The sequence below is a fragment of the Aquarana catesbeiana genome, linkage group LG04, assembly GCF_042186555.1.
Source record: "Aquarana catesbeiana isolate 2022-GZ linkage group LG04, ASM4218655v1, whole genome shotgun sequence".
In the NCBI taxonomy this organism is placed as follows: domain Eukaryota; kingdom Metazoa; phylum Chordata; class Amphibia; order Anura; family Ranidae; genus Aquarana; species Aquarana catesbeiana.
In genome coordinates, this window is record NC_133327.1 from 525,668,103 (window position 1) to 525,691,181 (window position 23,079).

General features: G+C 43.2%; 1 protein-coding gene across 1 annotated transcript in view; it reads right to left on the minus strand.

The window, feature by feature from the left end:
* ZBTB2 (zinc finger and BTB domain containing 2) overlaps window positions 1-23,079 on the minus strand; it is a 35,909-nt gene that overhangs the window by 8,969 nt on the left and 3,861 nt on the right. Inside the window, exon 2 of the mRNA XM_073627825.1 lies at window positions 13,995-14,183. Within this exon, the coding sequence (XP_073483926.1) occupies window positions 13,995-14,167 (173 nt within the window). The 5' untranslated portion in view covers window positions 14,168-14,183. The remainder of the gene's footprint in view (window positions 1-13,994; window positions 14,184-23,079) is intronic.

Sequence of the window (23,079 nt, forward strand, 5' to 3'; positions counted from 1 at the left end):
GTTCCTCCCACTGACACCAATGGTGGGGCACTGTTCCTTCCACTAGCACCAATGATGGGGCACTGTTCCTTCCACTAGCACCAATGATGGGGCACTGTTCCTTCCACTAGCACCAATGATGGGGCACTGTTCCTTCCACTAGCACCAATGATGGGGCACTGTTCCTCCTTGACACCAATGATGGGGCACTGATCCTCCCACTGAAACCAATGATGGGGCATCGTTCACCCCCTCTGATCCTAGGACATTTCTACTTCCATTGGCCACAGTCCAGCCCTTCAAAAGTTTAAAGGACAGTAAATCCTGCTCTAGACCTTCATCAATTAGCAGTCTAGACCTGGCACAGTGCAACCAGTACAGTACATCATAAGGCTGGTACTCTGCTAAAGTGAACTGCAACTGTTCCTCCCACTGACACCAATGGTGGGGCACTGTTCCTTCCACTAGCACCAATGATGGGGCACTGTTCCTTCCACTAGCACCAATGATGGGGCACTGTTCCTTCCACTAGCACCAATGATGGGGCACTGTTCCTTCCACTAGCACCAATGATGGGGCACTGTTCCTTCCACTAGCACCAATGATGGGGCACTGTTCCTTCCACTAGCACCAATGATGGGGCACTGTTCCTTCCACTAGCACCAATGATGGGGCACTGTTCCTTCCACTAGCACCAATGATGGGGCACTGTTCCTTCCACTAGCACCAATGATGGGGCACTGATCCTCCCACTGAAACCAATGATGGGGCATCGTTCACCCCCTCTGATCCTAGGACATTTCTACTTCCATTGGCCACAGTCCAGCCCTTCAAAAGTTTAAAGGACAGTAAATCCTGCTCTAGACCTTCATCAATTAGCAGTCTAGACCTGGCACAGTGCAACCAGTACAGTACATCATAAGGCTGGTACTCTGCTAAAGTGAACTGCAACTTACACTGAGGATTTGTTTACTGCACTTGTAAGAAAAATTAATGTATTTCACTAAGCCTTATTCATACCATTATGTTACTTTTATGTGCAAAAAAAAAATAAAATAGATATAAAAAAAAAAAAAAAAAATGCACCACAAACACATGTAAATGCACACTGAACACAGGGATTAAGGACTCAAATAGAGCACAAAGTCCTATGTTAAAAAAAAAAACAAAGAAACACACTTTTGTTAGAGTGTGGAAGACCTTCTGTGATTTTTTTACTGTTATCCAGGGATCTGTTAGAGATTTCTCTCACTGTGACAAGATAGGGAGGGAGATAAAATCTGCAAGAAGTACACAAAAAATCTGACAGATTCTCGCCTGAGCTGTGTTTGCAAAAAAATACAGATTGCACACTTTAAAGCAGAACTAAGCTCTCTCAATCAACATTAATTATTTGAAGTCCTTATGCTGCTAGCATTAGTAAATAGTAATAAAGTATATTATATTTACTTCTTTAAAACTTGGTCTAGGCCAAAATGATGTCATACATCCCAGAAGCCTTCATGAGCACTTTTTTTTCTTTTTAACTGGAAGAGGAGCTTTTTCAGCTAAGCACACCCTTCTGACTGCATGCCTGAGCTAAGGGGAGATATATTGCAGGAAATAAATTCTACATGAATCATCTGCCCTTTCTCAAAATTGCCAGGGCTAGAAATGCTAGGAAGGTGTTTAAGGTGATTTGTCAACAAAATAAAGCATGAAGACATGAATGGATGGGCGAGTTTGCTTTTTATTTTTAAAAATAAATTAAATAGTGTTTTCAGTTTGCAGTGCCCATACAGTTTAATTCTGCTTTACCCGCTAGCTGACCAGCCGCCGCAGTTATACAGCGGCAGGTAGGCTTGGCTGCGTAAATCGCCGTAAGCTGTACGTCGCTCCTTTAAGATGTCATAGCAGGCGAGCGCGATGACCGCTGGGCACCTGCGATCTCTCGTGACAGAGAGAGAACTGGGATCTGTGTGTGTAAACACACAAATCCCGGTTCTTTCAGGGAAGAGGAGACAGATTGTGTTTTCATACTAAGTATGAACACCGATCGGTCTCCTCCCCTAGTCAGTCCCATCCCCCCTACAGTTAGAACACACCTAGGGAACACAGTTAACCCCTTGATCACCCCTAGTGTTAACCCCTTCCCTGCCAGTGACATTTATACAGTAATCCGTGGCTAATTTTAGCTCTGATCGCTGTATAAATGTCAATGGTCCCAAAATAGTGTCAAAAGTGTCCAATTTGTCTGCTGCAATGTTGCACTCCTGATAGAAAAAAAAAAAAAAAAAAAAAACACACCACGCAGATCGCCGCCATTACTAGTAAAAAAAAAAAAAAAATCTATCGCCTATTTTGTAGACGTTATAACCAATCAATATACGCTTATTGCGATTTTTTTTTTTTTTTACCAAAAATATGTATAAGAATATATATCAGCCTAAACTGATAAAAAAAATTTGTTTTAATTTTTTTTTTTTTTTGGGGGATATTTAATACCACCAAAAGAAAGCTTTATTTGTGGGGAAAAAAAAGGACATTTTGTTTGGGTACAACATCACACGACCGCGCGTCAGTTAAAACAACGCAGTGCCAAATCGCAAAAAATGACCTGGTCAGGAAGGGGGCAAATCCTTCTGGGGCTGAAGTGCTTAACCACTTGCCGACCGCCTCACGCATATATACGTGAGCAGAGCGGCACGGGCAGGCAAAATCACGTACCTGGTACGTGATTGCCTTCCCGCGGGCGGGGGGTCCGATCGGACCCCCCCCCCGGTGCCATCGGCGGTCGGCGTTTGGCTGGGAGAGTTGAGAGACGAGGGGGAGACCATCCGATCGTGGCCCCCCCCTCGCGATCGCTCCCAGCCAATGAGAAACATCCCCTGCCTCTGTATAGTACACAGAGGCAGAGGATGTGATGTCATCTCTCCTCGGCTGGCCAGTTTCCGTTCCAGCACCGAGGAGAGAAGACATGTAAGTGCACAACACACACACACACACAACACAGTAGAACATGCCAGGCATACTTTACACCCCCGATCCCCCCCCGATCGCCCCCCAATCACCCCCCCCCCCCTGTCACAAACTGACACCAAGCAGGTTTTTTTGTTTTGTTTTGTTTTTTTCCTGATTACTGCATAGTGTCAGTTTGTGACAGTTAGCAGTGGTAGGACAGTTAGTATTAGCCCCCTGTAGGTCTAGGGTACCCCCCTAACCCCCCCTAATAAAGTTTTAACCCCTTGATCACCCCCTGTCACCAGTGTCGCTAAGCGATCATTTTTCTGATCGCTGTATTAGTGTCGCTGGTGACGCTAGTTAGGAACGTAAATATTTAGGTTCGCTGTCAGCGTTTTATAGCGACAGGGACCCCCATATACTATCTAATAAATGTTTTAACCCCTTGATTGCCCCCTAGTTAACCCTTTCACCACTGATCACCGTATAACTGTTACGGGTGACGCTGGTTAGTTCGTTTATTTTTTTTAGTGTCAGGGCACCCGCCGTTTATTACCGAATAAAGGTTTAGCCCCCTGATCGCCCGGCGGTGATATGCGTCGCCCCAGGCAGCGTCAGATTAGCGCCAGTACCGCGAACACCCACGCACGCACCGTACACGCACCGTACACCTCCCTTAGTGGTATAGTATCTGAACACATCAATATCTGATCCGATCAGATCTATACTCGCGTCCCCAGCAGTTTAGGGTTCCCAAAAACGCAGTGTTAGCGGGATCAGCCCAGATACCTGCTAGCACCTGCGTTTTGCCCCTCCGCCCAGCCCACCCAAGTGCAGTATCGATCGATCACTGTCACTTACAAAACACTAAACGCATAACTGCAGCGTTCGCAGAGTCAGGCCTGATCCCTGCGATCGCTAACAGTTTTTTTGGTAGCATTTTGGTGAACTGGCAAGCACCAGCCCCAAGCAGCGTCAGATTAGCGCCAGTACCACTAACACCCACGCATGCAGCATACGCCTCCCTTAGTGGTATAGTATCTGATCGGATCAATATCTGATCCGATCAGATCTATACTAGCGTCCCCAGCAGTTTAGGGTTCCCAAAAACGCAGTGTTAGTGGGATCAGCCCAGATACCTGCTAGCACCTGTGTTTTGCCCCTCCGCCCGGCCCAGCCCAGCCCACCCAAGTGCAGTATCGATCGATCACTGTCACTTTTTTTTGTAGCGTTTTGGTGAACTGGCAAGCACCAGCGGCCTAGTACACCCCGGTCGTAGTCATACCAGCACTGCAGTAACACTTGGTGACGTGGCGAGTCCCATAAGTGCAGTTCAAGCTGGTGAGGTGGCAAGCACAAGTAGTGTCCCGCTGCCACCAAAAAGACAAACACAGGCCCGTCGTGCCCATAATGCCCTTCCTGCTGCATTCGCCAATCCTAATTGGGAACCCACCACTTCTGCAGCGCCCGTATTTCCCCCATTCACATCCCCAACCAAATGCAGTCGGCTGCATGAGAGGCATTTATATGTCCTCCCGAGTACCCCTACCCAACGAACCCCCCCAAAAAAGATGTCGTGTCTGCAGCAAGCGCGTATATAGACGTGACACCCGCTATTATTGTCCCTCCTGTCCTGATAATCCTGGTCTTTGCATTGGTGAATGTTTTGAACGCTACCATTCACTAGTTGAGTATTAGCGTAGGGTACAGCATTGCACAGACTAGGCACACTTTCACAGGGTCTCCCAAGATGCCATCGCATTTTGAGAGACCCGAACCTGGAACCGGTTACAGTTATAAAAGTTACAGTTACAAAAAAAAAGTGTAAAAAAAAAAAAAAAAAAACACAAACAAAAATAAAAAAAAATAGTTGTCGTTTTATTGTTCTCTCTCTCTCTATTCTCTCTCTGGTGTTCTGCTCTTTTTTACTGTATTCTATTCTGCAATGTTTTATTGTTATTATGTTTTATCATGTTTGCTTTTCAGGTATGCAATTTTTTATACTTTACCGTTTACTGTGCTTTATTGTTAACCATTTTTTTGTCTTCAGGTACGCCATTCACGACTTTGAGTGGTTATACCAGAATGATGCCTGCAGGTTTAGGTATCATCTTGGTATCATTCTTTTCAGCCAGCGGTCGGCTTTCATGTAAAAGCAATCCTAGTGGCTAATTAGCCTCTAGACTGCTTTTACAAGCAGTGGGAGGGAATGCCCCCCCCCCCCCCCCACCGTCTTCCGTGTTTTTCTCTGGCTCTCCTGTCTCAACAGGGAACCTGAGAATGCAGCCGGTGATTCAGCCAGCTGACCATAGAGCTGATCAGAGACCAGAGTGGCTCCAAACATCTCTATGGCCTAAGAAACCGGAAGCTACGAGCATTTTAGGACTTAGATTTCGCCGGATGTAAACAGCGCCATTGGGAAATTGGGAAAGCATTTTATCACACCGATCTTGGTGTGGTCAGATGCTTTGAGGGCAGAGGAGAAATCTAGGGTCTAATAGACCCCAATTTTTTCAAAAAAGAGTACCTGTCACTACCTATTGCTATCATAGGGGATATTTACATTCCCTGAGATAACAATAAAAATGATTTAAAAAAAAATATGAAAGGAACAGTTTAAAAATAAGATAAAAAAGCAAAAAAATAATAAAGAAAAAAAAAAAAAAAAAAAAAAAAAAAAAAAAAAAGCACCCCTGTCCCCCCTGCTCTCGCGCTAAGGCGAACGCAAGCGTCGGTCTGGCGTCAAATGTAAACAGCAATTGCACCATGCATGTGAGGTATCACCGCGAAGGTCAGATCGAGGGCAGTAATTTTAGCAGTAGACCTCCTCTGTAAATCTAAAGTGGTAACCTGTAAAGGCTTTTAAAGGCTTTTAAAAATGTATTAATTTTGTTGCCACTGCACGTTTGTGCGCAATTGTAAAGCATGTCATGTTTGGTATCCATGTACTCGGCCTAAGATCATCTTTTTTATTTCATCAAACATTTGGGCAATATAGTGTGTTTTAGTGCATTAAAATTTAAAAAAGTGTGTTTTTTCCACAAAAAATGCGTTTGAAAAATCGCTGCGCAATTACTGTGTGAAAAAAAAAAATGAAACACCCACCATTTTAATCTGTAGGGCATTTGCTTTAAAATAATATATAATGTTTGGGGGTTCAAAGTAATTTTCTTGCAAAAAAAAATAATTTTTTCATGTAATCAAAAAGTGTCAGAAAGGGCTTTGTCTTCAAGTGGTTAGAAGAGTGGGTGATGTGTGACATAAGCTTCTAAATGTTGTGCATAAAATGCCAGGACAGTTCAAACCCCCCCAAATGACCCCATTTTGGAAAGTAGACACCCCAAGCTATTTGCTGAGAGGCATGTCGAGTCCATGGAATATTTTATATTGTGACACAAGTTGCGGGAAAGAGACAAATTTTTTTTTTTTTTTTTTTTTTTTGCACAAAGTTGTCACTAAATGTTATATTGCTCAAACATGCCATGGGGATTTGTGAAATTACACCCCAAAATAAATTCTGTTGCTTCTCCTGAGTACGGGGATACCACATGTGTGGGACTTTTTGGGAGCCTAGCCGCGTACGGGACCCCGAAAACCAAGAACCGCCTTCAGGCTTTCTAAGGCCGTAAATTTTTGATTTCACTCTTCACTGCCTATCACAGTTTCGGAGGCCATGGAAAGCCCAGGTGGCACAAAACCCCCCCAAATGACCCAATTTTGGAAAGTAGACAGCCCAAGCTATTTGCTGAGAGGTATAGTGAGTATTTTGCAGACCTCACTTTTTGTCACAAGGTTTTGAAAATTGAAAAAAGAAAAAAAAAAAATTTTTTTTCTGGTCTTTCTTCATTTTCAAAAACAAATGAGAGCTGCAAAATACTCACCATGCCTCTCAGCAAATAGCTTGGGGTGTCTACTTTCCAAAATGGGGTCATTTGGGGGGGGGTTGTGCCATCTTGGCATTTTATGGCCTTCAAAACTGTGATAGGTAGTGAGGAGTGAAATCAAAAATGTATGCCCTTAGAAATCCTGAAGGTGGTGCTGGGTTTTCGGGGCCCCGTACGCGGCTAGGCTCCCAAAAAGCAGCTGAATGTATTTTGGGGTGCAATTCCACATATGCCCATGGCCTGTGTGAGCAATATATCATTTAGTGACAACTTTTTGTAAATTTTTTTTTTTTTTTTTTTTTTGTCATTATTCAATCACTTGGGACAAAAAAAATAAATATTCAATGGGCTCAACATGCCTCTCAGCAATTTCCTTGGGGTGTCTACTTTCCAAAATGGGGTCATTTGGGGGGGGTTTGTACTGCCCTGCCATTTTAGCACCTCAAGAAATGACATAGGCAGTCATAAACTAAAAGCTGTGTAAATTCCAGAAAATGTACCCTAGTTTGTAGACGCTATAACTTTTGCGCAAACCAATAAATATACGCTTATTGACATTTTTTTTACCAAAGACATGTGGCCGAATACATTTTGGCCTAAATGTATGACTAAAATTTAGTTTATTGGATTTTTTTTATAACAAAAAGTAGAAAATATCATTTTTTTTCAAAATTTTCAGTCTTTTTCCGTTTATAGCGCAAAAAATAAAAACGGCAGAGGTAATCAAATACCATCAAAAGAAAGCTCTATTTGTGGGAAGAAAAGGACGCAAATTTCGTTTGGGTAGAGCATTGCATGACCGCGCAATTAGCAGTTAAAGCGACGCAGTGCCGAATTGTAAAAAGTGCTCTGGTCAGGAAGGGGGTAAATCCTTCCGGGGCTGAAGTGGTTAAAGAGGTTGTATACCTTCCTTTATGATTTGTACCTATAGGTAAGCTTTATTATAGGCTTACATATAGGTATGGTAAACATCTCCTAAACGTGCGCCATTTAAGAGATATTTACTGTATACTGCGCCAAGGTTATCGGTGCATGCGCTGAAGGAACGGCCGCCTGTGCCGTTTCTTCAGGAGCCTGTGCCATGACCGGCGGCTCCCACACGCATGCGCGGGAGTGATGTCATGTGGCTCCGGCCAGTCACACAGCTGTAGTCCGCGGCTTCGTAAGGAAGACGGGCGAAGATGGATGCAGTCTGCAGCGGGGACGACGTGGGCTTCGTTTGCAGGTAAGTGTAACATAATGTATGCGATGCATACTAGCACAATATGCCTTTACTTTGCAGGGAAAAAAAACCCCCCAGAGTTTACTTCCTCTTTAAGCTTCAGGTCAAGCCCAGATTAACTAAACCAGAATATTTCTTTCTTCACTTTGTAAAAGTGAAACTTTTACAAGGTGTGTGGCGACTTGGATGTGACTTGTTGTCCCTCTGCAAATTTGGACCCACGGTTTCATTTAACCAGTTGCCGACCGCCGCACGACGATGTACGTCGACAGAGCGGCACGGGCAGGCAAAAGGACTTACAGGTACGTCCTTGCCTGCCCGCGGGTGGGGGGTCCGATCGGACCCCCCCCGGTGCCTGCGGCGGTCGGCAAATCTCCCCCGGCGATCGGTGGTGAGGGGGAGGCCATCCATTCGTGGCCCCCCCCTCGCGATCGCTCCCAGCCAATGGGATCATTTCCCTGCCTCTGTATTGTACACAGAGGCAGAGGAAATGATGTCATCTCTCCTCGGCTCGGTATTTTCCGTTCCGGGCCGAGGAGAGAAGACTGTAATGTGAGTGCACCAACACACACACACACACACACACACACACACAGTAGAACATGCCAGGCACACAAAACACCCCGATCCCCCCCCAATCACCCCCCCCCCTGTCACAAACTGACACCAAGCAGGTTTTTTTTTTTTTTTTCTGATTACTGTCAGTTTGTGACAGTTACAGTGTTAGGGCAGTGAGTGTTAGGCCCCCTGTAGGTCTAGGATACCCCCCTAACCCCCCCCTAATAAAGTTTTAACCCCTTGATCACCCCCCGTCACCAGTGTCGCTAAGCGATCATTTTTCTGATCGCTGTATTAGTGTCGCTGGTGACGCTAGTTAGGGAGGTAAATATTTAGGTTCGCCGTCAGCGTTTTATAGCGACAGAGACCCCCATATACTATCTAATAAATGTTTTAACCCCTTGATTGCCCCCTAGTTAACCCTTTCACCACTGATCACCGTATAACTGTTACGGGTGATGCTGGTTAGTTTGTTTATTTTTTATAGTGTCAGGGCACCCGCCGTTTATTACCGAATAAAGGTTTAGCCCCCTGATCGCCCGGCGGTGATATGCGTCGCCCCAGGCAGCGTCAGATTAGCGCCAGTACCGCTAACACCCACGCACGCAGCATACGCCTCCCTTAGTGGTATAGTATCTGATCGGATCAATATCTGATCCGTTCAGATCTATACTAGCATCCCCAGCAGTTTAGGGTTCCCAAAAACGCAGTGTTAGCGGGATCAGCCCAGATACCTGCTAGCAACAGCGTTTTGCCCCTCCGCCCAGCCCAGCCCACCCAAGTGCAGTATCGATCGATCACTGTCACTTACAAAACACTAAACGCATAACTGCAGCGTTCGCAGAGTCAGGCCTGATCCCTGCGATCGCTAACAGTTTTTTTGGTAGCGTTTTGGTGAACTGGCAAGCGCCAGCGGCCTAGTACACCCCGGTCATAGTCAAACCAGCATTGCAGTAACACTTGGTGACGTGGCGAGTCCCATAAGTGCAGTTCAAGCTGGTGAGGTGGTAAGCACAAGTAGTGTCCCGCTGCCACCAAAAAGACAAACACAGGCCCGTCGTGCCCATAATGCCCTTCCTGCTGCATTCGCCAATCCTAATTGGGAAACCACCACTTCTGCAGCACCCGTACTTCCCCCATTCACATCCCCAACCAAATGCAGTCGGCTGCATGAGAGGCATTTTTATGTCCTCCCGAGTACCCCTACCCAACGAACCCCCCCAAAAAAGATGTCGTGTCTGCAGCAAACGCGGATATAGGCGTGACACCCGCTATTATTGTCCCTCTTGTCCTGACAATCCTGGTCTTTGCATTGGTGAATGTTTTGAACGCTACCATTCACTAGTTGAGTATTAGCATAGGGTACAGCATTGCACAGACTAGGACACACTTTCACAGGGTCTCCCAAGATGCCATCGCATTTTGAGAGACCCGAACCTGGAACCGGTTACAGTTATAAAAGTTAGTTACAAAAAAAGTGTAAAAAAAAAAAAAAAACACAAACAAAAATATAAAATAAAAAATAATAGTTGTCGTTTTATTGTTCTCTCTCTATATTGTTCTGCTCTTTTTTACTGTATTCTATTCTGCAATGTTTTATTGTTATTATGTTTTATCATGTTTGCTTTTCAGGTATGCAATTTTTTATACTTTACCGTTTACTGTGCTTTATTGTTAACCATTTTTTTGTCTTCAGGTACACCATTCACGACTTGAGTGGTTATACCAGAATGATGCTTGCAGGTTTAGGTGTCATCTTGGTATCATTCTTTTCAGCCAGCGGTTGGCTTTCATGTAAAAGCAATCCTAGCGGCTAATTAGCCTCTAGACTGCTTTCACAAGCAGTGGGAGAGAATGCCCCCCCCCCCCCCCCACCGTCTTCCGTGTTTTTCTCTGGCTCTCCTGTCTCAACAGGGAACCTGAGAATGCAGCCGGTGATTCAGCCAGCTGACCATAGAGCTGATCAGAGACCAGAGTGGCTCCAAACATCTCTATGGCCTAAGAAACCGGAAGCTACGAGCATTTTATGACTTTGATTTCGCCGGATGTAAATAGCGCCATTGGGAAATTGGGGAAGCATTTTATCACACCGATCTTGGTGTGGTCAGATGCTTTGAGGGCAGAGGAGAAATCTAGGGTCTAATAGACCCCAATTTTTTCAAAAAAAGAGTACCTGTCACTACCTATTGCTATCATAGGGGATATTTACATTCCCTGAGATAACAATAAAAATGATTAAAAAAAAAAAAAAAAAAATGAAAGGAACAGTTTTAAAATAAGATAAATAAGCAAAAAAATAATAAAGAAAAAAAAAAAAAAAAAAAAAAAAAAAAAAAAAAAAGCACCCCTGTCCCCCCTGCTCTCGCGCTAAGGCCAACGCAAGCGTCGGTCTGGCATCAAATGTAAACAGCAATTGCACCATGCATGTGAGGTATCACCGCGACGGTCAGATCGAGGGCAGTAATTTTAGCAGTAGACCTCCTCTGTAAATCTAAAGTGGTAACCTGTAAAGGCTTTTAAAGGCTTTTAAAAATGTATTTATTTTGTTGCCACTGCACGTTTGTGCGCAACTGTAAAGCATGTCATGTTTGGTATCCATGTACTCGGCCTAAGATCATCTTTTTTATTTCATCAAACATTTGGGCAATATAGTGTGTTTTAGTGCATTAAAATGTAAAAAAGTGTGTTTTTTCCCCAAAAAATGCGTTTGAAAAATCGCTGCGCAAATACTGTGTGAAAAAAAAAAAAATGAAACACCCACCATTTTAATCTGTAGGGCATTTGCTTTAAAAAAATATATAATGTGTGGGGGTTCAAAGTAATTTTCTTGCAAAAAAAATAATTTTTTCATGTAATCAAAAAGTGTCAGAAAGGGCTTTGTCTTCAAGTGGTTAGAAGAGTGGGTGATGTGTGACATAAGCTTCTAAATGTTGTGCATAAAATGCCAGGACAGTTCAAACCCCACCCAAATGACCCCATTTTGGAAAGTAGACACCCCAAGCTATTTGCTGAGAGGCATGTCGAGTCCATGGAATATTTTATATTGTGACACAAGTTGCGGGAAAGAGACAAATTTTTTTTTTTTTTTTTTTTTTTTTTGCACAAAGTTGTCACTAAATGATATATTGCTCAAACATGCCATGGGAATATGTGAAATTACACCCCAAAGTACATTCTGTTGCTTCTCCTGAGTACGGGGATACCACATGTGTGAGAGTTTTTGGGAGCCTAGCCGCGTATGGGACCCCGAAAACCAAGCACCGCCTTCAGGCTTTCTAAGGGCGTAAATTTTTCATTTCACTCTTCACTGCCTATCAGTCTCTGAGGCCATGGAATGCCCAGGTGGCACAAAACCCCCCCAAATGACCCCATTTTGGAAAGTAGACACCCCAAGCTATTTGCTGAGAGGTATAGTGAGTATTTTGCAGACCTCACTTTTTGTCACAAAGTTTTGAAAATTAAAAAAAGAAAAAAAAAATTTTTTTTTTTGTCTTTCTTCATTTTCAAAAACAAATGAGAGCTGCAAAATACTCACCATGCCTCTCAGCAAATAGCTTGGGGTGTCTACTTTCCAAAATGGGGTCATTTGGGGGGGGTTTGTGCCACCTGGGCATTCCATGACCTCCGAAACTGTGATAGGCAGTGAAGAGTGAAATCAAAAATGTACACCCTTAGAAATCCTGAAGGCAGTGATTGGTTTTCGGGGTCCCGTACGCGGCTAGGCTGCTAAAAAGTCCCACACATGTGGTATCCCCGTACTCAAGAGAAGCAGCAGAATGTATTTTGGGGTGCAATTCCACATATGCCCATGACCTGTGTGAGCAATATATCATTTAGTGACAACTTTGTGCAAAAAAAAAATAAATAGTCACTTTCCCGCAACTTGTGTCAAAATATAAAATATTCCATGGACTCAACATGCCTCTCAGCAAATAGCTTGGGGTGTCTACTTTCCAAAATGGGGTCATTTGGGGGGGGTTTGTGCCATCTGGGCATTTTATGGCCTTCAAAACTGTGATAGGTAGTGAGGAGTAAAATCAAAAATGTACGCCCTTAGAAATCCTGAAGGCAGTAATTGGTTTTCGGGGCCCCGTACGCGGCTAGGCTCCCAAAAAGTCCCACACATGTGGTATCCCCATACTCAGGAGAAGCAGCTAAATGTATTTTGGGGTGCAATTCCACATATGCCCATGGCCTGTGTGAGCAATATATCATTTAGTGACAACTTTTTGTAATTTTTTTTTTTTTTTTGTCATTATTCAATCACTTGGGACAAAAAAAATGAATATTCAATGGGCTCAACATGCCTCTCAGCAATTTCCTTGGGGTGTCTACTTTCCAAAATGGGGTCATTTGTGGGGGTTTTGTACTGCCCTGCCATTTTAGCACCTCAAGAAACGACATAGGCAGTCATAAATTAAAGGCTGTGTAAATTCCAGAAAATGTACCCTAGTTTGTAGGCGCTATAACTTTTGCGCAAACCAATAAATATACACTTATTGACATTTTTTTTACCAAAGACATGTGGCCAAATACATTTTGGGCTAAATGTATGACTAAAATTGAGTTTATTGGATTTTTTTTAGAACAAAAAGTAGAAAATATCATTTTTTTTCAAAATTTTCGGTCTTTTTCCGTGTATAGCGCAAAAAATAAAAACGGCAGAGGTGATCAAATACCATCAAAAGAAAGCTCTATTTGTGGGAAGAAAAGGACGCAAATTTCGTTTGGGTACAGCATTGCATGACCGCGCAATTGGCAGTTAAAGCGACGCAGTGCCAAATTGGAAAAAGTGCTCTGGTCAGGAAGGGGGTAAATCCTTCCGGGGCTGAAGTGGTTAAAACATTCAGGTTACAACTTTCATGCAGCCTTTTAGGGTTAACATTGAAGTTCATGGCCCTCAAGTCGGAGAGAGTGTAAGCGGGCTATTAGAGAAACTAGCAGCTGGCATAAAAAAGGTCACAAACCAACCTTATAAGATAACAATAAAAAACAATAGTGCGGCGCTCTAACTAAAAATATAAAGTTTCACAAAAATATGAATTCATAAGCCAATACACATAACAAATACAGCAGCATAAGCGTACATTATGTTTATTGGCTTATGATTATTTCATATTTTTGTGTCACTTTATGTGTTTCGTTTGAGCGCTGCACTACTGTTTTTTATTGCATAAAAGTCAGACCAAAAGTAGTGCATGAACTACTTTGAAGCCACTGCAACATTAGGTCACACATATATTAATGGTTATCACTGGAAAACGTTTGGTACAACTGGTCATGCGACTGATGTCCACAATCGTATGACAAGTCGCGCAAGTGTAAATATGGTGTTAACATTGCTTAAAGTCAATGGTTGTGAAAAATCACATAAATGTACCATTGTATTTAACGAATATCAGACATATTACCTTGTTTGATGAACAAAGAGCATCTTGAAATAGTTTGAAAATGATGCAAGGACCGACTTGTGTGCCTTAAAGTAAACATCACCAATGGCTACTGTGCAGTCACAGAGAAACCCAAATTCTCTCTGGGCATTTAGCTGTTGCAGAAGTATAAGTCCATGATTGGCCAAATCCATCTTGCTTCAATGGAGCCTGAAAACACAAGACAGGGTTCTACCGTAATTACAGAAGAGGTAAAATGACTTGTTTTGTTCACCTACTGTATCTCTCGAGTGATTAAAGAGTCTCTTAAAATGTAAAACCTTCGCTTCCTTGCAACAGAAGGCAAAGTATATTAATCTGTCGGTCCATTTCTTCTGCTTCTCAATTTCAACACAGTAGCCCCCTGTTCGGCATTGAACACTTACAGCAGGGTCAAATTCCTGTGCCCTACACCACATGCTGGTTCCTTCCTCTGACCTCTATCTCAATGCAGGACTCAGTAGTGACATAGGAAGGAAAGGTGACCCCAAGGGTGCACGTCCAGGCACTTCCAGAAGCATCAGATGCCAAAGAATCTTTCCAAGACTGCAGCACTTAAAAAGGAGGATAGGTAGGAGAAATGGACTGCCAGAGGGGTGAGTGTATTCTGCCTATTGCAGGTTTTAAAATCTTAAAAGTTCTGACAGAGTTTTTACATATTAGCAAAGACACACAAACGGAACATAACCTCCATGCTTCCTACAAACTGTATTGTGTTAATACATTTTTTTGGACAACAATGAAAACCAAAACTATGTGAAACTGTAAATAAGCAAACTTACAGTATACACACACACACACACATACACATTATCTCAAATGTGAGTACACCCCTCACATTTTTGTAAATATTTTATATCTTTTCAAATGACAACACTGAAGAAATGACACTTTGCTACAATGTAAAGTAGTGAGTGTACAGCTTGTATAACAGTGTAAATTTGCTGTCCCCTCAAAATAACTCAACACACAGTCATTAATGTCTAAACCGCTGGCAACAAAAGTGAGTACACCCCTAAGTGAAAATATTCAAATTGGGCCCAAAGTGTCAATACTTTGTGTGGCCACCACAATTTTCCAGCACTGCCTTAACCCTCTCGGGCATGGAGTTCACCAGAGCTTCTCATGTTGCGACTGGAGTCCTCTTCCACTCCTCCATGACGACATCACGGAGCTGGTGGATGTTAGAGACCTTGCACTCCTCCACCTTCCGTTTGAGGATGCCCCACAGATGCTCAATAGGGTTTAGGTCTGGAGATATGCTTGGCCAGTCCATCACCTTTACCCTCAGCTTCTTAGAAAGGCAGTGGTCATCTTGCAGGTGCGTTTGGGGTCGTTATGTTGGAATACTGCCCTGCGGCTCAGTTTCCGAAGGTAGAGGATCATAGCACTCTGCTTCAGTATGTCACAGTACATGTTGGCATTCATGGTTCCCTCAATGAACTGTAGCTCCCCAGTGCCGCCAGCACTCATGCAGCCCTAGACCATGACACTACCACCACCATGCTGGACTGTAGGCAAGACACACTTGCCTTTGTACTCCTCATCTGGTTGCCGCCACACACGGTTGACACCATCTGAACCAAATAAGTTTATCTTGGTCTCATCAGACCACAGGACAAGGTTCCAGTAATCTATGTCCTTAGTCTGCTTGTCTTCAGCAAATTGTTTGTGGGCTTTCTCGTGCATTCCTCCCTCTCTGCAATCTACTGGGACACGGCACAGGTCCCAGAAGATTGCCTGGCCACTAGCAGAGCAACACTTTTTGAAGCTGCTGACTTTTAATAAACGAAAAAACGTGTGGAACGCCGCTTTAAGCAATTTGGGGGCTGTGCAGACACCTGGCTCACTGATTTTCTCAGATGAGCCTCAGGATTAATTTCTTCTACAGGGATGCAGACCTTGCAATTTCTCTCATTAGAACCCTGCAAGGGCATCAGCAGATTGGACTAAACACAGACACTCCTATTCAGGATCAAGACTTCCAAGGACATAATAGAACATACAGCTTTTTGTTAAGAACAGAAACAGGTCTACACTACAAAAGTTTGTTAAAATAGATCACCCAGGAAGGGATTTTTTTTTTCTCAACAGTGGAGCAACTCTAAAAAATGAGCCTAGGTAAAACCTTAAGACGTTGGATTTGGTGACCCTTTTCTTGGTGATCCCCCTCAGCCTGATCTGTAACTTTGCAAGTCCATTTGCATCAATTAGTTCTCTATTGAGCTATAAATGTCCACCATGTTTTTTAACCACCATACAATGCGGCGGGGAGGGGGGGGGGGGGGGGTTCTGGGTGACGTAAAGGGGTCTAGAGGTGTGGGGACTGTGTAATGTAAAGGAGTCCAGATTATTATCTTCATTTATTAGCAGGTGAATGCGGCCCTCCATGCATTCACATACATTGAATCTGGCCCTTAATTGGAAAAAGGTTGCCGACCCGTCTTAAGATACAGTGGATATAAAAAGTCTACACACTCCTGTTAAAATGTCAGGTTTCTGTGATGTAAAAAAATGAGACAAAGATAAATCATTTCAGAACTTTTTCCACCTTTAATGTGACCTATAAACTGTACAACTCAGTTGAACAACAAATTGAAATCTTTTAGGTGACACAAAATAAAATAAAAAACTAAAATATTATGGTTGCATAAGTCTGCACACCCTTAAAACTATGAGTCTATGAGCATTGCACATCTTGACTTGGTAATATTTGCCCACTGTTCTTTGCAAAAACACTCCATCTCCTGTGCACAGCCCTCTTCAGACCACCCCACAGATTTTTAATCGGATCCAGGTCTGGGCTCTGGTTGGGCCATTCCAAAACTTTAAAGTGGTGTTCCAGCCGCAATTTTTTTTTTTTTTTTAAGTCAGCAGCTACAAACACTGTAGCTGCTGACTTTTAATAAGGACACTTGCCTGTCCTGGGAGCCTGCAATGCCGGCCCCCTGAGGCCAATCCATCCATCGGATTGGGTGCAGGCGCCACCATTCAAAGGGAAACTGTCAGTGGAGCCTTGGGGCTTCACTGCCCGTTTCCTATTGCGCATGTGCAAGTCACGTGGCTCTTTGTGAATGGCCACCTTGTCTTCTGGGACACACACACAGGTCCCAGAAGGGAGGGGGGGGAGGGAGCGCGACGACTCGCTGCAAAAAGGTTATGACGTCCTGTGCATGGATCGGAAGTACACAATGTACTTCATAAAAAAGGTAGGAAGGAAAAAAAAAAATATCCAAAAACAAGGGTGGTCTTCTGGTGAAGCCATTCCTTTGTTGATTTGGATGTGTGCTTTGGGTCGTTGTCATGCTGAAAGATGAAGTTCCTCTTTATGTTCAGCCTTCTAGCAAAAGCCTGAAGCTTTTGTGTCAATATTGACTGGTATTCAAATTTCCGTCTACCTTGACTAATGCCCCTGTTCTAGCAGAAAAACAGCCCCAAAGCATGATGCTGCCACCACCATTCTTCACTGTGGGTATGGTGTTCTTTTGGTGATGTGCAGTTTGCACCCAACATATCTTTTGGAATTATGGCCAAAAAGTTCAACCTTGGTTTTACCAGACCATGACACATTTTCCCACATGCTTTTAGGAGACTTCAGATGTGTTTTTGCAAAATTTAGCCAGACTTGGATGTTTTTCTTGGCAAGAAAAATCTTCCGTCTTGCCACTCTACCTCATACCCCAGACATATGAAGAAAATGGGAGATAATTGTCACATGGACCACACAGCCAGTACTTGCCAGATTTTCCTGTAGCTCCTATAATGTAGCTGTAGGCCTCTTGGCAGCCTCCCTGACCAGTTTTCTTCTCATCCTTTCATCAATTTTGGAGGGACGTTCAGTTCTTGGGTAATGTCACTGTTGTGCCATATTTTCTCCACTTGATGATGACTGTCTTCACTGTGTTCTCAGGGAATATCTAATGCCTTGGAAATTCTTTTGTACCCTTCTCCTGACTAATACCTTTTAACAATGAGATCTCTCTGATGCTTTGGAAGCTCTCTGTGGACCATGGCTTTTGCTGCAGGATGCGACTAAGAAAATATCAGGAAAGACCTACTAGAACTTCTGAACTTTATTTGAGGTTAATCAGAGGCACTTTAAATTATGGCAGGTGAGTAAAGACTCCCATTTAACAGGAGTTTGAATGTGATTGCTACATCCCCAGTTATAAGAGGGTGTGCACACTTATGCAACCACATTATTTTAGTTTTACTCCCCCCCTTAAAGATTTCAGTTTGTTTTTTAATTGAGTTGTACAGTTTTTAGGTCACATTAAAGGTGGAAAAAGTTCTGAAATGATTTAGCTTTGTCTCATTTTTTTTACATCACAGAAACCTGACATTTTAATAGGGGTGTGTAGACTTTTTATATCCACTGTAAAGATTATGCTTCCATTCCTATATTCAAACCTTACCCATCGCAGTAACCACAGCTTTACTCCAATCTTTTAGAACAGAATTTACAAAATTACTATGGGCCCACTTTCCAGACTGCATAGGCAGGACAGCACTTACCCTACTGAAACTCAGGGGTGGCCTTCCATATGACCCTCTCCTTTACCTCACAAGGGTAGCTGACAGGTTAAAGCATTCCTCACAAACAATGGATTTTACTTGAACAGGATTCCCCATCTTTCCTCTACAAGGCCTGCCATGGACAATCTTGAAACAATATCCCTCTCCAGCTAAACACCCAACCATTGGGCCTACTTTAGCAGTAGCAATCAACTTTCAGGAAGCCCACATCTCCTCAACCACCCCACCCTCGGGCACCCTGAATTTCTAGAAAGGTACTGGAGCCAAACTAGACACATCACCTCTTGTAGGTGAAATAGCCATCTGAACCCCATCATATCCAAATTCATTTAAACGTTAATTTCATGCTGTACAATAAAACACGTTAACAGACAGTAACCTGTAGGCATTTAAAATTTTAAAGATATTAATACTTATAGAAAATAGTATCTGTGGGAGGGCAGCTGCATGGTCACAAACCTGTGACAGCCCATCGGCCACCCCTCAGACCTCTTGATTGGTCAAACAATTTCTGTCAACACCCTCCATTAGCAGCAGAGGGCTCTCCTTTTACCATCCAAAAGGGGTATTCAGCTTTAAAAAAGAAAGTGCAAAACGAATTGCACTCGTGTGACACATAGAAGCCCAGCCAAACAAGCTCAGGCTGGACTTATCCTTTAAGGCCTCCTCCACCTTTTGAGATTAACACATTAGAGGGTAACTCCACTTTCGGGGGGGGGATAAAAAATAATATAGATACTGTAGATATACAATTGTATGGCTGGATTCGCATTACACAGACATCGCATGTGATTTGCACAGCAGTGTGGTGTGAATCACTTCCGATGTCTGACCTTGCAGCAGTGGGAACCGGCCCTAAAAGGCTAAGTATACCTTTTAAGGGTTTGTAAAGGTTAATGTTTTTTCACCTTAATGCATCTTATGCATTAAGGTGAAAAAACACCTGGCAATGACAGCCCCCCCCTACTTACCTAAGCCCATTTACCTGCTCGGCTCGTCCCCGGCGTCCTCTTCTCCACGGAGTCTCTGCGTTGATTGGATAGATTGATAGCAGCGCAGCCATTGGCTCCCGCTGCTGTCAATTAAGTCCAATGACGTGGCCGCCGGGACAGAGACATACACTCTGTCTATGGACGCAGAGTGTATGAGACTGGAGCGCGCCCGCAAGGTAACCCCCTCGGGAAAGAGCTTCCCGAGGGGGTTAGCTATTGCGGGGAGGAGCCGAGAGAGCCGCCATGGGACCCCAGAACAGGAGGATCGGGGCCACTCTGTGCAAAACGAGCTGCACATTGGGGTTAAGTATGACATGTTTGTTATTTTTAAAAAATAAGAAATTAACCTTTACAACCCCTTTAAGTAAAAAATAATAAATAATTTTTTTTTTTTTTTTTTTACACAGTAGCCTGCAAAGTATTGCACCAGCTATCAGTTGATTTTAAATGCAACAGGGGCTGTGGAGGAGAGAAATGGGAAAGTGGGGCTTTCAGAGGGTGCTGGAGCATGGTGCACCCTAAATAAGGGTGCAAAGTTGGGTATACAAAATTCATTTTTTGCATTCATTCAACCAGCAGGTGGGACGGAAAAAAAAAAAATCCCTAATACCCGTGATTCCGTCATTGAGGTCCTTGCTCAGACTCTTCTTGTTATAGAATGACAATGCTGTGTGGGCTTTTTTTCTGTCTCAAAGTGGTTGTAACCCCTTACAAATACCCAGTGAAGTGACTGGCCTTAGGTGATACACAGAGACTAAACAAATTCTCCTACATAAGTTGTACCTGTTTATCTGCAGTCTTCTCTACATCCATTAAAAGTCCAGAATTTATAAAGCTTATCTGTGCTGTCAGAAAAAAAGAGGGCAGAGAGCTGACGTTACACTCTGCAGAGCTCAGTGAGGGGAGCTCTGAGAGCTGACTGGAGGGAAGGGACACACCCCACCCCCCACCTTTACACAGCACACGGGAACAGAGCTGAGGCTGTCAATCATATGGAGGTCCCTTGCAGAATTTTATTTGGGAACAGCAACGCACAACAGTCAGTTAAAATAACGCAGTGCCGTATCGCAAAAAAATGGCCCGGTCATTAAGGGGTTAAAACCTCCCGGGACTGAAGTGATTAAAGGGGGCCTAATTACAAACATTTTCTATCTCGTAGGAAATTTTAGAAATATTAATTGGGCCGAAGCAGTACCCTGGTCATTTGTTTATGTGGCTGGAGTCACCAGGGGCTGCATGTAGGCAGCCTATACAACTCTATGGGGACACAGCGGCTGTGTCCATATAGCACACACACTGTGTTCGATTCTGCTCACCAACCTCTGCATGCCTATCACATTATGAGAGGCTGTCAGTACAGAAGTTGTGTTTCCATTGAGATACAGGGTGATACTTTTTGTGGGGTGTGGAAGCAACTTAAATTTAGCCAGGATCTGTCACTGATCAGTGTACCGACCCGCTGTTGGTACCATGTGATTGCTGTGACCAATTACAGCAGATCACATGACAACTGTAAACAATGGAAGGCTTTCTTTCATGTCACCTATTGTGTACAATTTTGTTGCTAGCTGTGATTGGTCACAGTGATCACAAGGTACAAACAGGGCCAATCACAGCCCATCTATACCATGCGATTAGCTGTGACCAATCACAGCTAATCCCAAAACACACTGAATTAATCAGTTTCATTCAGTAAAAATGGTTGCTTATACCAGTGAAATGCACTGGTATAAACAATTATAACATGTAAAAAAGAAAAAAACAAATCCTGATCACTTCCCCACAGTACTGGTATTTTTTTTTTCTACATACGGTCACCAGTGATTGTCCCTGTTCACCGCCACACTTATTTTATAACGCTGTACTACACTGGTGATAGGGTGTTTAACCACTTTAGCCCCAGAACATTTGGCCGCTCAATGACCAGGCCATTTTTTGCGATACGGCACTGCATCACTTTAACTGACAATTGCACAAGTCGTGCAAATCTGTACCCAAACAAAATTGATGTCCTTTTTTCCCCCCACAAATAGAGCTTTCTTTTGGTGGTATTTGATCACCTCTGTGGTAGAGCTGGGCGATTTTCTACAAAAAAAAAAAAAACTTGATTCACGATTCAAATTTTTTTTTTTTTTTGATGGCCACCGCGCCAGTCCTGGGGAGCTGCAGGCAGGAGTTTTTAAGCGAGGCCGCGGCTTCGGCCTAGTCCGCAGCGTCCGGCCTCGCCTAAAAATTCCTGCCCGCAGCTCCTCAGGACCGGCGCGGAGTCAGCACCGGTCCTGGTAAAAAAAAAAAAAAAAAAACGATTTGCTGAAAATTTGAATCGATTTGACCTCATAACTCGATTTTTTCCCCAACCCTACTCTGTGGTTTTTATTTTTTGCGCTAAAAACAAAAGAGTGACAATTTTTTAAAATACAGTCTTTTACTTTTTGCTATAATAAATATCCCAATTTAAAAAAAAAAAAAAAAGTTTTTCCTCAGTTTAGGCCGATATATATTCTTCTACATAATTTTTTTTACCAAAAATAAGCGTATATTGGTTTGCACAAAAGTTATAACGTCTACAAAATAGGGGATAGATTTATGACATTTTTATTATTTTTTTTAATAGTAATGGCGGTGATCTGCGATTTTTATCGGGACTGCGATATTGCGGCGGACACTTTTGACACATTTTTGAGACCACTGACAATTATACAGCGATCAGTGCTATAAAAATGCACTGATTACTGTGTAAATATCACTGGTAAGGAAGGGGTTAACAGGGGGCGATCAAGGGGTTAACTGTGTTCCCTAGGTGTGTTCTAAATGTGGGGGGAGTGGGAGTGACTTGGGGCGGAGAGAGATCGGTGTTCATACTAAGTATGAACACACATCTGTCTCCTCTCCCCTGACAGAACCGGGATTTGGACTGTCTACTTATCAAAACGGGGTCATTTGGGGGAGATTTGTACTGTCCTGGCGTTTTGGGCCTCAAGAAATGAGATAGGATGTCAGTACATCGGGACTGATCAATTTTCAGATATAGACCATAGTTTGTGGACTGTATAAGGTTCCTACAGACTAAATAATAATAGATTTGGGTTATTTTCAAAGAAATGTAGCAGAATACATTTTGGCCTAAATTTATGAAGAAAGTTTATTTTTTTTATTTTATAACAAATGAAGAAAAACGTGTTTTATGTTTTTTCAAGATTTTCTGTCTTTTTTTCGTTTATTTAGCCTAAAAAACCCCAGTGGTGATTAAATAAACACCAAAAGAAAGTTCTATTTGTGTAAAAAAAAAAAATCTTATGGGTACAGTCCTGCATGACCACGCAATCGTCATTCAAAGTTGCGAGAGCACTGAAAGCTGAAAATTGGCCTGGGCAGAAAGGGGGTAAAAGTGACAGGTATCGAAGCGGTTACACCCCTTTCAGACAGGGTGGACTCAGTCAAGCGGATCCGCCTACTCAGTGGGGATCTCTCTGCTGAGCAGGCGGATGACAGGTCTGTGTCTGCTCCGCTATGCAGAGCGGACACAGCCGCTGTTCTCT